Source organism: Giraffa tippelskirchi, chromosome X, assembly GCF_054371585.1.
Source record: "Giraffa tippelskirchi isolate mGirTip1 chromosome X, T2T-mGirTip1v1.2.pri, whole genome shotgun sequence".
Lineage (NCBI taxonomy): Eukaryota > Metazoa > Chordata > Mammalia > Artiodactyla > Giraffidae > Giraffa > Giraffa tippelskirchi.
In genome coordinates, this window is record NC_137289.1 from 40,479,883 (window position 1) to 40,498,530 (window position 18,648).

Below are 18,648 nucleotides of genomic sequence, written 5' to 3' on the forward strand. Positions count from 1 at the left end.
ACCATGATACTATCAGAAAATTACTAGAGCTAACCAGTGAATTTAGCAAAGTCGGAGGATACAAAATCAATACACAGAAATCATTTGCATTCCTACATACTAACAATGAAAAATCAGAAAGAGAAATTAAGGAATCAATTCCATTCACCACTGCAACAAAAAGAATAAAACATCTAGGAATAAACTTACCTAAGGAGACAAAAGAACTATATACAGAAAATTATAATTTGATGAAAGAAATCAAAGATGATATAAACAGATGGAGAGATAATCCAGGTTCCTGGGTAGAAAGAATCAATATTGTGAAAATGACTATACTACCAAATGCAATCTACAGATTCAATGTGATCCCTATCAAAGTACTAATGGCATTTTTCACAGAACTAGAAAAAAAAAAGCCACAGTTCGTACGGAAACACAAAAGACCCTGAATAGCCAAAGTCATCTTGAGAAAGAAGAATGGAGCGGGAGGAATCAACTTACCTGCTTTCAAATTATACTACAAAGTCACAGTCATCAAGACAGTACACAAAAACAGAAATAAAGGCCAAGGGAACAAGATAGAAAGCCCAGAGAAAAACCCACACACATGTGGGCACCTTATCTTTGACTTAGGAGGCAAGAATATACAATGGGAACAAGACAGCAGTTTCAGTAAGTGGTGCTGGAAGAACTGGACAACTCAGTGCAAAGAATGAAATTAGAACACTTCCTAACACCATCAGTTCAGTTCAGTTCAGTCGCTCAGTTGTGTGCGACTCTTTGCGACCCCATGAACCGCAGCACGCCAGGCCTCCCTGTCCATCACTAACTCCCGGAGTCCACCCAAACCCACGTCCATTGAGTCGGTGATGCCATCCAACCATCTCATCCTCTGTCATCCCCTTCTCCTGACCTCAAACTTTCCCAGCATCAGGGTCTTTTCCAATGAGTCAGCTCTTCCCATCAGGTGGCCGAAGTATTGGAGTTTCAGCTTCAACATCAGTCCTTCTAATGAAAACCCCGGACTGATCTCCTTTAGGATGGACTGGTTGGATCTCCTTGCAAACCGAGGGACTCTCAAGAGTCTTCTCCAACACCACAGTTCAAAAGCATCAATTCTTCTGCGCTCAGCTTTCTTTATAGTCCAATTCTCACATCCATACATGACCACTGGAAAAACCATAGCCTTGACGAGACGGCCCTTTGTTGGCAAAGTAATGTCTCTGCTTTTTAACATGCTGTCTAGGTTGGTCATAACTTTCCTAACACCGCACACAAAGATAAACTGAAAATGGACTAAAGACCTAAATGTAAGACCAGAACCTATATAACTCTAGGAAGAAAACATAGGCAGAATACTGTATGACACAAATCATAGTAAAATCCTCTATGACAAACCTCCTAGAATAAAGGAAATAAAAACAAAAATAAATAACTAGGTGCTAATTTAATTTAAAAGTTTTTGCATAGCAAAGGAAACTATACACACAGTGAAAAGACCACCCTCAGAATGGGAGAAAATAATAGCAACTGAAACAACTGACAAACTATTAATTTCCAAAACATACACACAGCTCATACAAGTCAATACCAGAGAAACAAACAACCCAGTCAAAAAGTGGGCAAAAGTCCTAAACAGATATTTCTCCAAAGAAGACATAGAGATGGCTAAGAAACACATGAAGAGATGCTCTCCATCACTCATGATTAGAGTGTTAGTCGCTCAGTCGTGTCCAACTCTTTGCAAGCTCACGGACTGTAGCCCACCAGGCTCCTCTGTCCATGGAATTTTCCAGGCAAGCATACTGGAGTGGGTTGCCATTTCTTCCTCCAGGGGATCTTCCTGACCCAGGGATTGAACCTGGGGCTCCTGCACTGCAGGAAGACTCTCTACCATCTGAGGCACCAGAGAAGCTCATTATTAGAGAAATGCAAATCAAAACTACAACGTGATATCACCTCACACCAGACAGAATGGGCATCATCAAAAAGTCCACAAGCAACAAGTGCTAGAGATGGTGGGAATGTAAATTGATACAGTCACTATGGAAGACAGTGTGGAAATGCCTTAAAAAACTAGGAATAAAACCACCATGTGACCCAGCAATCCCACTATTAGGCATATGACCTTCCAAAAACCAAAGCTGAAAAAGACACACGTACCCCAGTGTTCACTCCAGCACTATTTACGGTAGCCAAGACATGGAAGCAAGCTAGATGTCCATCGACAGAGGAATGGATAAAGAAGCTGAGGTGCGTATATACAATGGAATGCTACTCAGCCATAGAAAAAAAGGAATGCATCTGGGTCAGTTCTAAGGAGGTGGATGAACCCAGAGCCTATTATACAGAGGGAAGTAAGTTAGAACGAGAAAAACAAATACCGTATATTAACGCATACATGTGGAATCTAGAAGGATGGTACTGATAAACCTGATCCCAGAGCAGCAATAGAGACGCAGACATAGAGAACAGACTTGTGCACAAGGGTAGGGGAGGAGAGGGAGTGGGTGAGATAAATGGAGAGAGTAGCATGGATGAATATACATTAACATATGTAAATAGATAGCCAATGGGAATTTGCTGTATGACTCAGGGAACACAAACGGGGGCTCTGTAATAACCTAGAGGGGTGGGAATGAGCGGGAAGTGGGAGGGATTCAAGAGGGAGGGGACATATGTACACCGAAAACTATGGTTAATTCAGGTTGAGGTGTGACAGAAATCAAACCAATACTGTAAATAATAATCAATCAATGAAAAATAAATATTTGTTAAAAGCTAGAAATAGGTTAATTTGGAAATTACCTAGAATGTCACAATTGAGAGGGAAAAAACCCCTTAATATGTGATCTATTGCCTTCCAGGTTCCGTTCTCTTCATTTTTAAAAAGTATGAGATAGGGGAGTTAATGTCTTCATGATACTGTATCTATTATTTGGACCAGGAACTGTTCTCTGTGATATGTGCATGCTGACCTGACATCCCATGGTCTTTCATGCACTTAGGAGACACTGTGTTCAATCCGTACACGGTAAAGTTTCCTGCGGATGGACATGTGGATCTGCCTTTTGATCCAGAGTACACTAGACACCGCAATGTGTTCCAGATTGGGGGTCAGATACAACACGTCTCTGTTCCTCTCCACCTGGCACCAATCTGACTCAGCTCTTGCCAGGGAGGTGACTTTGGGTAAATTCATTCACCCGTTAACCGCTACGTGTTTCTGCTTCCTCAGCTGCCGAAAGGGATGACAGCATTAAAAATGCTACCTCATAGTGTTGTGATGAGTACTCAAAGACTTCATTATACGTGCACACATGGAGAGCTAACCACGGTTCAGAAGGGTGAGCTTATCTTCCTGCCTCTCTTCACTTCCGTTTCTGCTTGTACTCACACCCCCGTCCCCGCCCCCACCCTTTTCCCCTCCCACCCCAACTCCGCTCTCTAGCACCCGTGTTCCATCCTCAGACTCTCCATCCAAAATCATGGCTGACGATCTCCTCATGATTTACCTCAGAAAATATCCATACCATTACCCTTGGATTAAAAATCATGAATATTAGCAGAAGAAATAAGAAACACACTAAAACTGGCAATGTGAAAACTAAACAAGAAATAAAGCATTAATGATGAAAGTTTGACTATTAACATTTTCATATCTTCATTAGATTGAGATTTTCAGAATTTGATACAGGGGAATTACACTTGATAAAAAGAAAGCCAAAATAAAAAAAAACCTATGTGAAGAAGTTTCTTGGCCTTTAAATGACCCTCTGTAAGGTTTTTAAAACTTTATATACTCTAGTTCTATAACTGGCCAGTGACCACTTACTTCCTGTCATTATACATATCATAGGAAGGGGTCATTAGACTTGTAACTGCATAGAGAATATGCACTAAATTTTTCCATACGAGCACATGATGAAGCCTCAGTGTTGTATTTAGGCTTCACAATGTCCCCACAGGAAGAGCCGAATACTCATTATGCTAAAAAAAAAAAAAAAATCCTTCCCCCATGCCTCATACAATCCATTCTTGAGGCCCTGAAGGGCTGAAGTGATGCTGCAAGGTCCATGCGGTGAGTCAAAGGTGGTCTTGACACTGTGTCCCTGGAGCACTATCCAGGGAAATGTGGAACAGCAATAATATTAACTACAGTAATGACAACAGCTAGAATTGACCGGGAACGTACCATATGGCACATACTGTTCTGACACTTTCCCCTGTCTTAACATGGTCAGTGTTCTACACTGCCCCATGAAGTAGTTAAATTTACCCAAGCTAGTGCTTCTATGTGGCTAATGGAAGAATGAGGCACAGAGACACTATGTTACTTGCTCAGAGTCGCCCAGCAGTCAGGGAACCACCGGTCTCGAGGCATTGTGGAAACCTCAGTGTGTTCTGTATTTATTCAGTCAAGGCTAAGATCCAACGGCTATGGCAAAATATGTAGAATAACAGCTACCACATAACACAAATTGATCTTACCTCATAGAAATGCACACGAAATAGAAATCGGATTTCTTCAGAAATCTTTCAGATAGAGGCTTGGCAAGACTGCATCAGGATGTTTTGTAGAAAGGATAGTCTGAGAGCCTCCTCAGAACAGCAGACAGCAGGTCAGTGAGTCTCCTAGACTGGAGGTCTTGGGTTTGTGCATCAGAGAAGGCAGCAAACCCCTGTCACCTACACATGCTCCCAGTGGAGACAGAGCCTGGCAGGAGGCAAAATAAGACCATTCCTCTGCTCTAGTAGTGCCTAGACAAGTTGTCCATGTCAATCAGAACTGAGGAATTCTAAAAAAAGAAAAATGGAGATTTCATGATCCGCACTCGGTGCATCTCACTTAGTGCAGCTACAATAGTGCCCTAGAATCTGTCCGTTTTCACTATGCTTGGGAAACTCTCAGGGACTTTAGTAAACCTCATTAGTAGCGAGACTGTCAGCAAAATAAGGGAAATAGCGATCAGAACACATATCAGAAAAAAAAAAAAGTAGAGATGATCAACAAAACCCAAAGCTGGCTCTTTCAAAAGATCAATACAAATTCATAAACGTCTACTCATGTAGACCAAAAAAAGCAAGATATCTAAAGACAACACTTACGAATATCGGAAGTAAAATAGATTTCAGATCTCACAGAAATTAAAAGGATTCTGTGAATGATTATAATAACTACATCTGGCAATTTCGGTGAAAGGAACTAACTAACAAAGTTGAGCCAAAAAGAAATAGATAATCTATTTAAAAATCGAGCTTGTAGTTGAAAAATTTACAGAAATCTCCAGGCCCAGGTGGTATCCCTGGCACAACAGACAAAGGGAGGGAAAAAATGGGTAGGGACAGAGAAAAGGTGACTATATTCTAACACAACCAGTTACTCAAGGTAAAATGGGCCAAATCCAAGCAATGTGATGAAGCCATTGGTTTTATTTTCTCATTGTCCTCCAGCTTCTCCTTCCTGCCTCCCTCCTTTGCCCCAGTTGCTTCCTCCTTCTTAAGTCCTGCCCTGCATCAAGAGTAGCAGTGTTATGAGGCGCGATTCCCATATTGTAACTGATATCCGCTGGCTGACTGACATTCAGCTGGATGCTATCATCCCTGCAGCTGGTATACTCAAGCTTTCTGTCTCATCATGGACCAGAAGGTTTCACTCCTAATTTCAGGTATAGCTAGGAGAGAAGGTGCAGGGCACACGTTGGAGCCTTGAGTCCTTCATCTGTGAAATGCGGATGACCACAAATTGTGGGAGAAACAGAGATTTCGGCACCAGACCCTTTGCAATGAGTGCTAAACCCAATGAAACATGACAAACTCAGAGCATCACGGGACTCCTTGACATTCAGAAGCACCTCAAGTAGATTTCCCTGCCAGGACTGTTGCGTTTATTGCTCCTTCAGCCTGGAATGCTCTTCCCTTAGGTAAGCCCATGGCCTGCTCCCTCACTTCCTCCACATCTCTGCTTAATTGCCATCTTTCAGGGAGATTTTCCCTCATTATCTTGAATAAAATAATAACATCATACCCCACACACCCCCTTTCCCCTGATCTAGTATTATCTTTCTTCATAGTGCCTGCCACCCACCCTTGATTTACTTACTGACTACCAGGTCTCTGAAACGAGAGACTTGGTCCGTTTTGTCCTGTTACAAACTCCTCGAATAGCGCTCTGGTATATGGCAGGTGCTCAGAAAACATTTGCTGAAGGACAGTCGGGAGCCAGGCCCTTTACACACATCGCTAACATGCACAGGTACCCTCCAAGACCGACACTGGCCCCACTGAATTAATTATCATACACGCTCAATGACACACAGTCAGCATGTCAGGTTCCAGGCTTCGGAATCATATCTGCCAGCTTCCAAATCCTCAGCTCCTGGACAGAGACCTCACAGCCAAGAACTCAAGAGGTTTTATTTCTAACACAACGACTCCAAACAGCTCAGGTAGATACCCAGACACACAAAAAAAGGTCACTGAGTATCTGCACAGAGAGCTCACAACTCGAGCCTCAGACCCTCAAATACGACAGAGACCAAACACACTGCGACAAAGAGCCTCCAAACAGACCAAGGTCGTCAAGACAGAAACAAATGAGAATCGCACAGATACTTCACATCACGGAGACTGACTTCCGAACCACTCCGGACACTTACTAAGTTAATACAGAAACCGCTAAGCAGAAAGACATAACTTTGAGTAACTCAAGAACATCATACAACCTGCAGATAAAGTTCCCAGACAAATGGAAAACCTGCACCCTGTGCGCAGACCCCAAGCAGCTGAGAGTTTCCACCTTAAGACAAACCCCTCCTCAAAGCAGCTCAGAGACAGCACAACTTGGGACCCAGAATCAAAAGCTCAGAGATCTCACATTCTGGGGCGCAGACGCCTACACAGAGATCTCACACCCAGGGACTCAAGTGCCCCAAAGCTCCAAAAATGCACATCCCGGCACACAGGCACACACATCCTAGAGGCTTTGGACTATGGCTCTCAAAATCCACTCCGATCAAATACCCCATCACCCACAATCCTGGCCAATGGCTCAGAGAGATCAAGCGTACCCAAAACAGCATCTGTGATGTCACACGTAGCCATACACAACCCCAAGCTCCCTGACCCAGGTTACTCTCCAGGGAGAGACACGAAACAAGCCCTGAGACCTCTCCCTGGTCATGAATTGCATGCATCTGTGCGACTTACCGCGCGTTGCCATCTGATCCAGACTGAGGGAGAGCTCAGTAAGACTGAAACACGGTCGCCCTGCACAGCCACTGACTGTGCCGAACCTCGCCAGTAACCAAGGCAGCCATTCAACCCCTTCGGGAAAAGCGGTAAAACTCGGAGAAAACATGGCACACTCTGAAAAGCCGGGCAAACGAACGCAGGCGCACTGGTATACACACGCCTCGCGCCCAGAGGTCCAGCTCCGCGACCTCAGTGCCTGTCTAAGACAGGCAGCCAATGGGAACTGAGCAGGAGAAAAAGGAGGGCGGGAGTAGCCGGACTTCCGCGTATACTCGCGCTCCGGAAGAACTAATTCCGGCCATCTCCCGGTCGCCTTACCCCCAAAGCGGCAGCCAATCTCTCGCTCTGGAGCCATCCCCACCTTGGATGTGACCATGTCAAAACGAAGGGGTGGAGTTGGAAAAGAGACAAAGAAAGTTGCGGCTTAATATCAGTGTCCACTCAAATTCAAATGCGGCGGGAAGGCGGAGTGGAGCGAATGCGGTTGGACCCAGTGGCGCCATGAGTGCCTCCGCTGGGAACTGTGGTCGATGCCCGACGCCGTGTCAGGGGACCCTCTGTGTTGTCACACGCACTCTCCCAATGGTACCTTCCAGAGTGGGTGGTCCTACCGCTACCCCTCAGCGGTACATCCCAGGACAAAACTGTTTCATCTCGAGCGCCTCTTGGTGGTGAGATTGGGGAACAACAGACGTAGATTCCCCAACCTTCCCAGGATGATAATGCAAAGGGTGGAAAGACAAAGTCAGGAGGAAAACCCCACAGATTGCCACACTCTTGGACTCGGAAAAAAGTCTTCATAAACTGAAGATTACTCCTCTGTGGTGGCCACTATTGTAACAGGAAGCATTCAAAGAATTTTCTCTGTGCTGAGCATTGGCATTGGTGCTTGTTTGTGCTTTCCTGCTTAACACAGAATAGGTCTCATGGGGAAAGGCGGCCACAGTCCCCCAACTGGCAGAAGAGATAAAGCTACTGAGAATGGAATCCGAAGGCCTGGCGTGGGGACGGCCTCTGTCGCTGACTGCGAGTGATATGTGAAAGGACAACAGGACTTTCCATTCTGTTAGAAAAGGGGTCATCTCCAAGGGGACCCAAGGACACCATGTAGGTGAGATAAAGACCACAGCTTTGTCATCATCTTGTCATCCCTGAATATGTTCCCTAGCAGAATCCTCAGCCTGTCTAGCTGTGCCTCTCTCAACGAGTTTAAATTTATTCATTCTGTCATTCAGTCATGTGTGAAGCACATGTATGTGTGAAGCACAACTATGAGTGTTAGGAAGGAGAAAATCAACCTTGCCCTCATGGAATGTACATTCTGTTGGGATCATACACCCCCAAACTCTAAGTAATTTTTCAGGCGTTTGTAACTGCCGTGATTAAAATTAAATCGGGATAGTGAAATAGAGAGAGGGGATCATGTCTAGAAAGAGTGGTCACGGAAGTTCTTTCTAAGATTGTGACTTTTGAGCAAAAGCCTAGAAGAGATGCCTCTCTGGGAGAAGAGTACCCCAGACAGAGATAATGGCCAGTGGAAAAAGTGGGGAGTGGAACTCAGTGTCGTGTGTGTGAAAACAGTGAGGAGGCTGATGTGACTGTCACAGCGTGATGGAGGCAGAGCCAGGAGATTGGATGAGAGAGGTAACGAGGGGCAGGTCCCATAGGGCGTACTGGCCATGGGGAGGACTTTGACTTGAGCCCCAGGAGGGTTCCTACAAGAGAAGCCCCCATGCTTCCTTCAGAGGCCCAGGTCAGACAATGATTGTTGAGGAACGCCTGGTTTACCCCCAAGAAAACCACAGGCCCTCTGAAGCTGAACGTGCCTTTCCTCGAATCCCCACTCTCAAGGGGAATGCCCCCTACTGCTCCCAGTGAACATCCATGTCAATGGATGATACCCTCAGGAGAGCCAGAACAAGGACCCTCGTGGTGTGAGTGAGGTCACATTCAGTCTTACAGAGGCAAAGAGGGACGATGTAACAGGCACGGAGTTGTCAGGGAGAAAGACAAAGCTAGAGCATTAGATAGGAGCAGAGAGACTCTTTCTGGAAGCAAAGTGTCCCCACTTAGTTAGCAGCCACCTATGGGTGCCCAGCCCTGCTACTGGATGATGTACCTGTCTCTACAGGAGAAAAGAGGCCCCTCCTCGGGGACTGCCTCTAGGGAGTGATTGAGTTACCCATGGCCAGGGCATCGGTCATGCTCCCTTGACACACATCAGGGGCCTCTGCCCATCAAGACAAGGACATGTTCCAGTCATGGGGAGGCTCATGCTGTACACAGGGTCCCTCACAACCTCTTCTGTCCAGACTACACTCCTGCTGACCTCAGTGCCAATGAATGCTTTAATGGGGGAAAGAGAGGCAGGGGTCTCTGCATTTGTGGTGGAGCCTCATGAAAATTGCTGAGTGTGAAGTTTCTCCCCACCTGCTTGGAGCCTCACCTCTGTAATTTTCAGCACCACCTCCCAGGGGATGAGAAGGTTGCATTCCATATATCCGGTAACCAGCTGAGTGTGTGATGGGGAGACACAGAGAAATATCCTGACAGTGCGTCAGTCACAGGGTCCTTGCGGCCCTGTGCAAATGCCCCCCTCCCTCACTACCTGGCCAGGGTTGTGCTGAGTCTTCCCTGCCTCCTCCAAGGAACCCAGGCTTACATCCAGTTTCTCCCCTCCTCCGGTGCTGAGACTTTCCATCTGCACTGGGCTTTGGATTGGGCTCCCATCTACAAACAGTGCCCTCCTTGTTGTGGGTTGGGCAGATTGAATGAGTGAGTGTGTGAACACAGATTTGGTCACAGGGCCCCTATCAAGGGTGGTCATCATGTCAGAAAGTTTTGTTCTTATCAGAGTTATTTCCATGGGCTCCTGTGAACTGCACATCACTTACTCTCCCTGAGGATGGGGCCCCAAGCTTTCATCTCTGTAGGCAGGCATGGTAGAAATCATAGCAAATGTGAAATCACAGGTCTACTTCTAGACCCGTGAGAGTGGGGTCTATCCAGCCTTCATCTCAAGAACACTCTCATTTGCAGATACATGAACAGCTCAGAGGCCCATCCCTCTGGACAAAGACCACCCCTCCTCCCCATAGTTCAGAGACTCCATACCTGGGACAGAGATCCACAAATAGTTCCGAGCCTGCTCATCCTGGACACCAATACCAAGCAGCTCAAATATGTCACACCTGAGGACACAGACCCTAACCAGCTCAGAAATTCCCACTGTGGCCTCAGATGAGTTAGGATCCCTAAGACAAACAGCGTTGCTCACAGCCAGTTCTATCGGGTGAGGTTGTAACCTCTGTGGTTGCTGAATGACACTGCATCCTGAAGGAATTCAGAGTGAAAAACAGGATGAGGCACACTATGCTTTGGACCAGCTGGCCTTTATTTCGTTGCACGGATACCTCAGGAAAAGGTTCAGTGACGCCAGATTCTTGCATCTTCCCAAACACAGAAAAGCATGAAAAGCGGTAACTTGTGATATCTGATCTCTGTGTTTCACAGTAATCTTTCACCAATATCCATACTTGACTGAATGTATTTCCTAGCCAAAATCATACTGACTTCTCTGCTACCTCCTCAGAGCAGGTTCCTCAGAGCTAACAGAGTAGCTGTGTCCTGGGTTCTAGTCCCCAGAAGACCCTGAATCCAACTTAGACTCCCAACACTTCCACCGTATGTTTTTCTCTAAGTAGACACTACTCAAGCTAACAGCTCCCCTTTAGCTCGGAGGCGTCACACCCCTCCGCACAGGGCCGACAGGCTGCACCCTGGGACACAGAGCCCCAATTCTTTCCCTCTGGACTTCCGTGTGGGCAGTGGCACTGAGACTCTGTTAAGTCAACACCAAGGGAGAGAGGCCGCAAGTCTTGCAACCCCTGCAGTCTGCATTCACCAGCATGTCATTCTGAGGAAGGCAGTTTCACTCCAGGGGTGTGGTGTGCCTTAGAGCTGAGGGGTTCTGAAACTGATTTCCCATGTCTGGGTCCCTGACTTAGGCCCTAACCCTCCCCCCATCACCGGTCACCTCTGGTCATGGTAACTTTGTATCCTGCCCCATGGGAGGTTCAGAGTGAATCCCAGATCCAGAGAAGAAGCCCCGGGGACTTGGTCGTCTCTCTCAGCACCCACTGTGGGCTACTGAATTCTGGAGATCGGAGAGGGTTTCCCCTCACTGTGCCTATGACAACTCCCTTACATCCCTCTAATCATCTGTCATCTTCCAGAGTCCCTCTCCTGGTGACAGCTGCCACAACTCCTCTCTCTCCGCAAATTCCCACCCCTCCCCTCATCTTCCAAGAGGCCTCCCCTCCCACCTCAGGGGCCTCTTTAGCCCCTCCCCCAGCCCGACTCCCAGGGCCTCATTGACACCCTCACTCCATTTGTGGCCTCTCAGCTGGCACCCCCCTTCCTCAGAGGATCCCGTGAGGACCCTGTCTACTCCCTGCATTCTTCAGGACACCTCTCTCCTGCCCACACACAGGGGTCTGTCACAAATTCCTGCTGAGGGAGGAACGGAAAATCTCTCCAAGATCCAGCGAATATCCAGACCCAGACCAGGAGTCCAGGGCACTTCCCTCAGGGCTGCTGGGAAAGGGTGAGGGTCTGTGAGAGAAAGAGCCAGACTCAAGGTCCCACAGGTGTGACAGGGTTTTCTTCAAGGGACCTAGTGAAGAAGAAGTGAGATGGCACCTTAGAAGTGCTTAGGACACTGCAACTCAGAAGGATGATTACCTGAAACTCAGAGCCCCGCCCAAGGATGCCTGCTGACTCCTAGAGTGACCTCGCTAAAGCAGCCACTGACTGGGGAAGCCTCTCCAGCCTGTTGACTGGGCAGCAAACACTCCTGGAAACTGGGTTCCACTGGCCCTTCGGTGCTCAGGCCCCAGGCCCCCACTGCAAGCTCTTGCTCATCAGCCTCAGTGCCTGTGTGAGCCCTGGTCTGATCTGGGGTCTCTGTCGCTGTACCCCGCGAGAGCCTGAACCTGCGTTTTCCACGTGGGCTGTGCAGAGTGGTCTAGTATTCCTTGCCTTCCAAGCCCCACAACCAAAAACTGCTGCCTGTGTATGCTAATGTGCAGGGGACGGGCGTGGGCAAAATGGGGGTTGGAGTGGCCTCCTGGACATCTGAGAAAGGGGATTCCCCTCTGTCCGCCCTGAGAATGATGTGAGGAGGTAGGAAGCAAGCTTGACTTCTCCTGCACTGTAGATTGGACAGCGCTGTGGCAGCATCTATCAAAGTGAACACTCCTTTCAAAATCCTTGTCCTGTCCCTGAAGGAAGGATATTTTCTGTCCAGTTTTGTCAGTCACCCCAGTGCCCAGCACATAGTAGGTGCTCATTGGGTGATTGGTGACCGACTGAGTCTTGATCCAGCAGCTCCACTTTAAAAATGTATAATCAACACACCCACATTCGTAGACCTGTGTGTAGAAGGAAGGTGGTAGCAAATAATTGTGCAAAACCTCTTTATGTCCATTAATTGTCAATGATCTTTGGATGGTAAACTAACGGTGAGGGGTTCATGGTAGAGCATGCAGCACGCACTGGCCGTGGAACACAATGAGGGGACCAGTGTGTACTGATCCTATGGAACTGCTTCAGGAGATGCTGTTAATAGTTGTGGGGAGGGGAAGCAAATGGGAGATGCTCATAGTGGGGCCTGCTCTGTGTGTGTATTTGTCTGTGTGTGTGCTCTGCTGTGCTTAGTCGCTCAGTCGTGTCTGCCTCTTTGCGACCCCATGGACTGTAACCCTCCAGGCTCCTCTGTCCATGGGGATTCTTCAGGCAAGAATACTGGAGTGGGTTGCCATGCCCCCCTCCAGGGGATCTTCCCAACACTGGGACCAAGCTCAGGTCTCCTGCATTGCAGGTGAATTCTTTAGCATCTGAGCCACCAGGGAAACCCAAGAATACCAGAGTCGGTAGCCTATTGCTTCTCAGGGTTCTTCCTGACCCAGGTCCGAACCGGGGTCTCCTACATTGCAGGCTGGTTCTTTACCAGCCGAGCTACCAGGGAAGCCCTGTGTGTGTGTGTGTGTGTGTGTGTTTGTGAAAGCCGTGTGTGTGTGTGTGTGTGTGTGTGTGTGTGTGTGTGGTTTAAATACAGAGAAACCTGTTTGAAAGGAACAAGGAGGCAGTGATAACTAACCCCAGTGGTAGGTCCTGGGAGCAGAGAACGTGGAGTGAGATGACCTGTGTAGTCCATGTACTGATATACTAATGGAATCTCACCAGCCCCGTACTCAGATAATATTTGAGTAACTATTAATATATAAAGCAAGGTCATATGATGAAAACAATACCTGTAGCACAGAGCATTTGTATGTGAGGGCCTCTGGAAGATGTCCAGGAACAGGGTTCTCAAACTTACATGGCCCAGGGCCAGGCAGTTAGTGTGCATAAGGGAACCCAGCTCATGTGAGGGTAGGGAAGAGCAGCACATGGCCACGGTAAATGTTCCCTGCTGATCCGCTTCTGGTGTAGGTACAATAGAGAAGATGGGGTTGGTGCAGACTCCAGACCCTCGTGACAGCCTCCGCCGCATCATAAATAGAGGTAATTTTCAGGACTGCATCAAAGTTGTTACGTCTTTGCACTCATGTAAACGCCTTGGGAGTTTCCCTCAACCATTTCATCGCAGGACACACAAACACAGACACGTCATAAGGAAAGATAACTGACCCTCTCAACCCAGAATTCGATAACTAACTAAGATGGACTTGAGGGGACTTCCCTGGTCGTCCTATGGTTAAGAATTCACCTTGCAGTGCAGGGCATGCGAATTCGCTCCAACCACTGAGCCTGTGGCACAGCTAGCGAGTCCGTGCACCCCAAATTGAGTTGCGGATCTTTCCTTGCGGTGCACAGACACTCTATTTATGGTACAGGTTTACTATTGTGCTAATAAATTATGTCTTTTACAAAATAGATACAGAAATGTAAATTGTAAAGACATCAATTAAAGATAAACTTTTTTAAAAAACAATTATCCAATTAAAATAAATAAATACATTTTAGAAAACAACAAGACTGACTTAGGAATTGGTTCAGCCCATGAGGAATTAACAGGCTTGTATTTATCCTCCCACTTTAAGTAACTGAAATTTTGTGATGGTTCTCATACATAGTAGAACCTGCAAGATGCTGATGCCTGAGAGAAGGGGGAAAACGAGGTGAGAACTACAATTTTCCCTGGCTTACTTCCTGAAGAAGTTTCCAAGCATTAGTGCAGGAAGAGGGAACCCACCCAGAGGCCAGCACTCTGCCAGATCTGACGAAACAGAGTACAGCATTCAGGGAGGCCAACACAGCTAGAAATCCTGGAACACAGGACAAGAGAAAGGGGAGCTGCACCTAGCAGGGAGGACTGCAGAGAGAGAGAGAGAACAGGAGCGAGCGCTACCGATATTTGTACAGGGTTCCCTGGGAGCCCCCTGCTCCATTCCGATCAGCTCATATGTGTGAAGAATGCACCTAAGGCCACGAAAAGAACCACCGAAAAGGAGTGGGTGGAGCGATCTCAGAGTTCACAGAGGGATGGAGATAGTTCTTCTTCTTACCTGCCAGAGGGAAGAAAACACTCATAATATGCAGGTATCTTGCACATTACTCAGCAAGATATTACCTCAGTAGCGGGGCAAATTAGCCCTAGATTAGTGACTGCTCTGGTCCAATCTAACAATGATTGAAAGCAAGCCTGAAAAGGATAAATCTCCTTCTAAGCATCTGAAATGCATCACAGGCTCGGTCTCAAAACTACTGAAAGGAATTATTATTATTGCTATTACTATTATCATAAAATCCAGAACTCAACAAGGTACAATTCTCCATGTCTAGAGTATAGTAAAAAACTGTATTGCATCGAAAATGTCTATAGACAGAAAACAACTGAAGGCCAGCTCAACTACTGAAAAGATTGACTCAAACATCAGCAGCGACTCTGATGTGACATCAGCAGTGGCAGAAAGAGAAACAAAAAGACACGTTTCATACACAGGAACAAATTTGAGAAAGCAGAATTCTCATCAGAATTTATACCACCCAGAATTGTCTAATCAGTGCAAATGCTGTTTGAAACGTGAAGATGAAGTGGAAATATTTAAACCAATGACTATCAAACTAAAAATCTAAGAATATTCATTGCTAACAGATCTGCCATACAAAGTCTTTTAATGAAGTTCTTAAGGAAGAAGGAAAAGGATAGAAAAACATGTGGGTCTGTACAAAGAATTGACTCATACTGGAAATAGTAATACGTTTTATAAATATACATTTTAAAAGTAGTTAATCTCATATGATAATCATTGAAAGCAAAAATATTAAGCGTACCGTGGTGTTTGTTACATACGCAAAAATAAAATGTAAGAAAAGAATAGCAGGAAGGAAAGGGAAACACACAGTTTTAAGGTTCTTCGATAGGAACTGGGTATAGTATTAATTGAGGGCTTATTGGAAGAAGTATAAAATGCATATTGTAAACTCTAGAGCCACCGCTAGAAAGATTATTTTGGCTGTGCACTCAGCTCGTGGGATCTTAGTTCCCTAACCAAGGACTGGACCTGGAGCCATGGCAGTGAAAGCACCAAGAGCTAATCCTTGGAGTGCCAGGGAATTCCCTAGAAAGATTTTTCATAAGATGTATAGCTAGAAAGCCAATAGAGGCAATAGAATGGACTAATTAAAGAAAACAACCATCTAAACGAAGAGAAGAAATGGACAACTGGTCACTGAAAGAACATATGTGATATAAAGAAAAGCATATCCAGATGGGAGATTTAAAACTGAACTGTGTACACACTAATTGTAACTTGCCTACACATGTCAACTAAAAGACCTACTTTGGGGGACTCCTCTGGTGGTCCAGTGGTTAAGGATCTGCTTTCCAATGCAGGTGACACAGGTGTGATCCCTGGTCTAGGAGCAAAGATCCCACATGTCTCGAGGCAACGAAGCCCTTGTGCTGCAACAAGAGAAGCCCATACACTGCAACTAGAGAGAAGCCTGCACGCAGCAGCGAAGGCCCATGAAGCCAGATAAATACTTAAAGACCTAGTTGGTCAGATCACATTATGTATGGTCAAAAATGATCTCACCCTAAAAAAGTTAATAATTTAAAATTAAATGGGTGGAAATACTTACACCTTCAAATTCCAAATCAAATCAAAGCTGGAGAGGCTGAATTAATCCCATTAAGCTATACTTCAGAATGAGGACTTTTACTGAAGATAAAGAAGGACAGTGCATAATGATAGAGAATTCAGTTCATTGAGAAGACGTAACAATCATGAATGTGTAGGCTATTTTAAAAATATAGGAGCCAAAAGCTGATAGAATGGAAAGGAGAAACAGACAAATCCACAGTTGCAGCTGGAAACTTTAACTTTTCACTCCCAGTCGTTAATACAATAAGAGAGCAAAAAAATGAGAAAATATATAGAAGACTTGAATAATACTATGAACCAGCTTGACCTAATTGATATTTATAGAATGTGCTCAGTCACTCGTTTGTGTCCAACTCATTAAGACCCCACGGACTGTAGCCTGTTGCATGGTTAGTCGTATTGGACTCTTTGTGACCCTATGGATCGTGGCTTGTCAGGCTTCTCTGTCCGTGGAATTTTCCAGGGAAAAATACTGGTGTGGGTTGCCGTTTCTTACTCCAGGGGATCTTCCGGACCCAGAGACTGAACCTGCGTCTCTTGCCTCTCCTGCGTTGGCATGCAGATTCTTTACCACTGCACCACCTGGAAAGACCAACAGAACAACAGCAACCAAATACATATTCTTCTAAAGTGAATATGGAAGTTCATGAGATATGCGATTTTAAAAACGTCATGAGTTCAAAAGGACTGAAATCATACAAAGTATATTCCCTGACCACAGGAGAATTAAAGTAGAAATTAGCTGTGGAAAGATAGCTAGAAAATCACAAACTATTTGTAAATTAAAACCACTTCAAATTAATGCCAAGATCAAAGGAGAAATAGGAAATACAACAGATCAAAATTTATGAGGTGACACCAAATCTTCAAAGAGGGAAATTTATAGCATTAAATCGTTGTATTAGAAAAGGAAAAAGGCCAATGATCGTTCAAAGACCAATAACCTTCTTACTGAAGAAGCTAGAAAAGTACAATAAAATTTAATCCACAACCAGCAAAAAAAAAAAAAAAAAAAAAGATTAACAAACATCTGAACAGAAATCAATTAAATAGAAACCCGAAAATCAGTAGTACCAGAAAACTCCATGAAACCAACTGTTGATACCTTGAATAGATTAACAAAATAATAAACTTTCAACCAGGTTGATTAAAAAAAGAGAGAGAAAAAGCAAGTAGTGACACTAATTACCAATTTCAGTAATGCCATAGGGGACATCAATACAGAGCTTTCAGATATTAAATGCACAATGAAGGAAGATTTTTAAAGTATTATTCAAAATCTGTTGCTTGTTTAGTCGTATTGGACTCTTTGTGACCCTATGGATTGTGGCTTGCCAGGCTCCTCTGTCCATGAGATTTTTCCAGGCAAGAATGCTAGCTGGAAAATTTCCAGGCTCTAGAGTTTACATGGGTGGCCATTTCCTCCTCCAGGAGATCTTCCTGGTGCAGGGATCAAACCCGCATATACTGCAACGGCAGGTGGATTCTTTACCACTGAGCCACCTGAGAAGCCCCGAAATTTGTTAAGAGTATATCTAATTGTGTTCTCGCTATACATACACACATTTGTGCGTACTATGTCGTTTCAGTCACAACCAGCTCTTTGAGACTCTGTGGACCATAGCCTGTCAGACTCCTTTGTCCAGGGATTCACCAGGCAGGAATACTGGAGTGGGTTGTCATGCCCTCCTCTAGGGGATCTTTGCAACCCAGGGATCGAACCCACATCTCTTGTCTCCTGCACTGGCAGGTGGGTTTTTTTTTACCACTAGCCCCACCTGTGAAGCCCCCTACACACACACGTAAAACCTAACAAAAAAATAAAATAAAATAAAAGGAAACAAGACTGCATCCAGGAAATTAAAAGATGCTTCGTGCAGGAAGAAAAGCGCTGACCAATCTAGACAGCATATGAAAAAAGCAGAGACATTACTTTGCTGACAAACTTTCCTCTAGTCAAAGCTGTGGTTTTTCCAGTGCTCATGTATGGATGTGAGAGTTGGACAGTAAAGAGAGCTGAGCACTGAAGAAATGATGCTTTTGAACTGGAATATTGGAGAAGACTCTTGACAGTCTCTTGAGTTCAAGGAGATGAAATCAGTCCATCATAAAAGAAATCAGTCCTGAATATTCATTTGAAGGACTGATGCTGGAGCTGAAGCTCCAATACGTTGGCCACCTGATGTGAAGAACTGACTCATTGGAAAAGACGTGAATGCTGGGAACGTTTGTTTGCAGG

At 45.5% G+C, this 18,648-nt stretch overlaps 1 protein-coding gene across 2 annotated transcripts in view; it reads right to left on the reverse strand.

Moving 5' to 3' along the window:
- Nucleotides 1-7,360, reverse strand: part of LOC145537069 (plastin-3-like) — a 37,328-nt gene extending 29,968 nt beyond the window's left edge. Inside the window, exons 1-2 of one of the 2 annotated variants that reach the window (XM_081567584.1) lie at nt 7,192-7,360; nt 4,474-4,781 (exon numbers count right to left, since the gene is read on the reverse strand). In XM_081567584.1, the coding sequence (XP_081423710.1) occupies nt 4,474-4,478 (5 nt within the window). In that variant the 5' untranslated portion in view covers nt 4,479-4,781; nt 7,192-7,360. The remainder of the gene's footprint in view (nt 1-4,473; nt 4,782-7,191) is intronic. The other variant, XM_081567585.1, reaches the window with a different exon arrangement.
- Nucleotides 7,361-18,648: the final 11,288 nt, after the last annotated feature.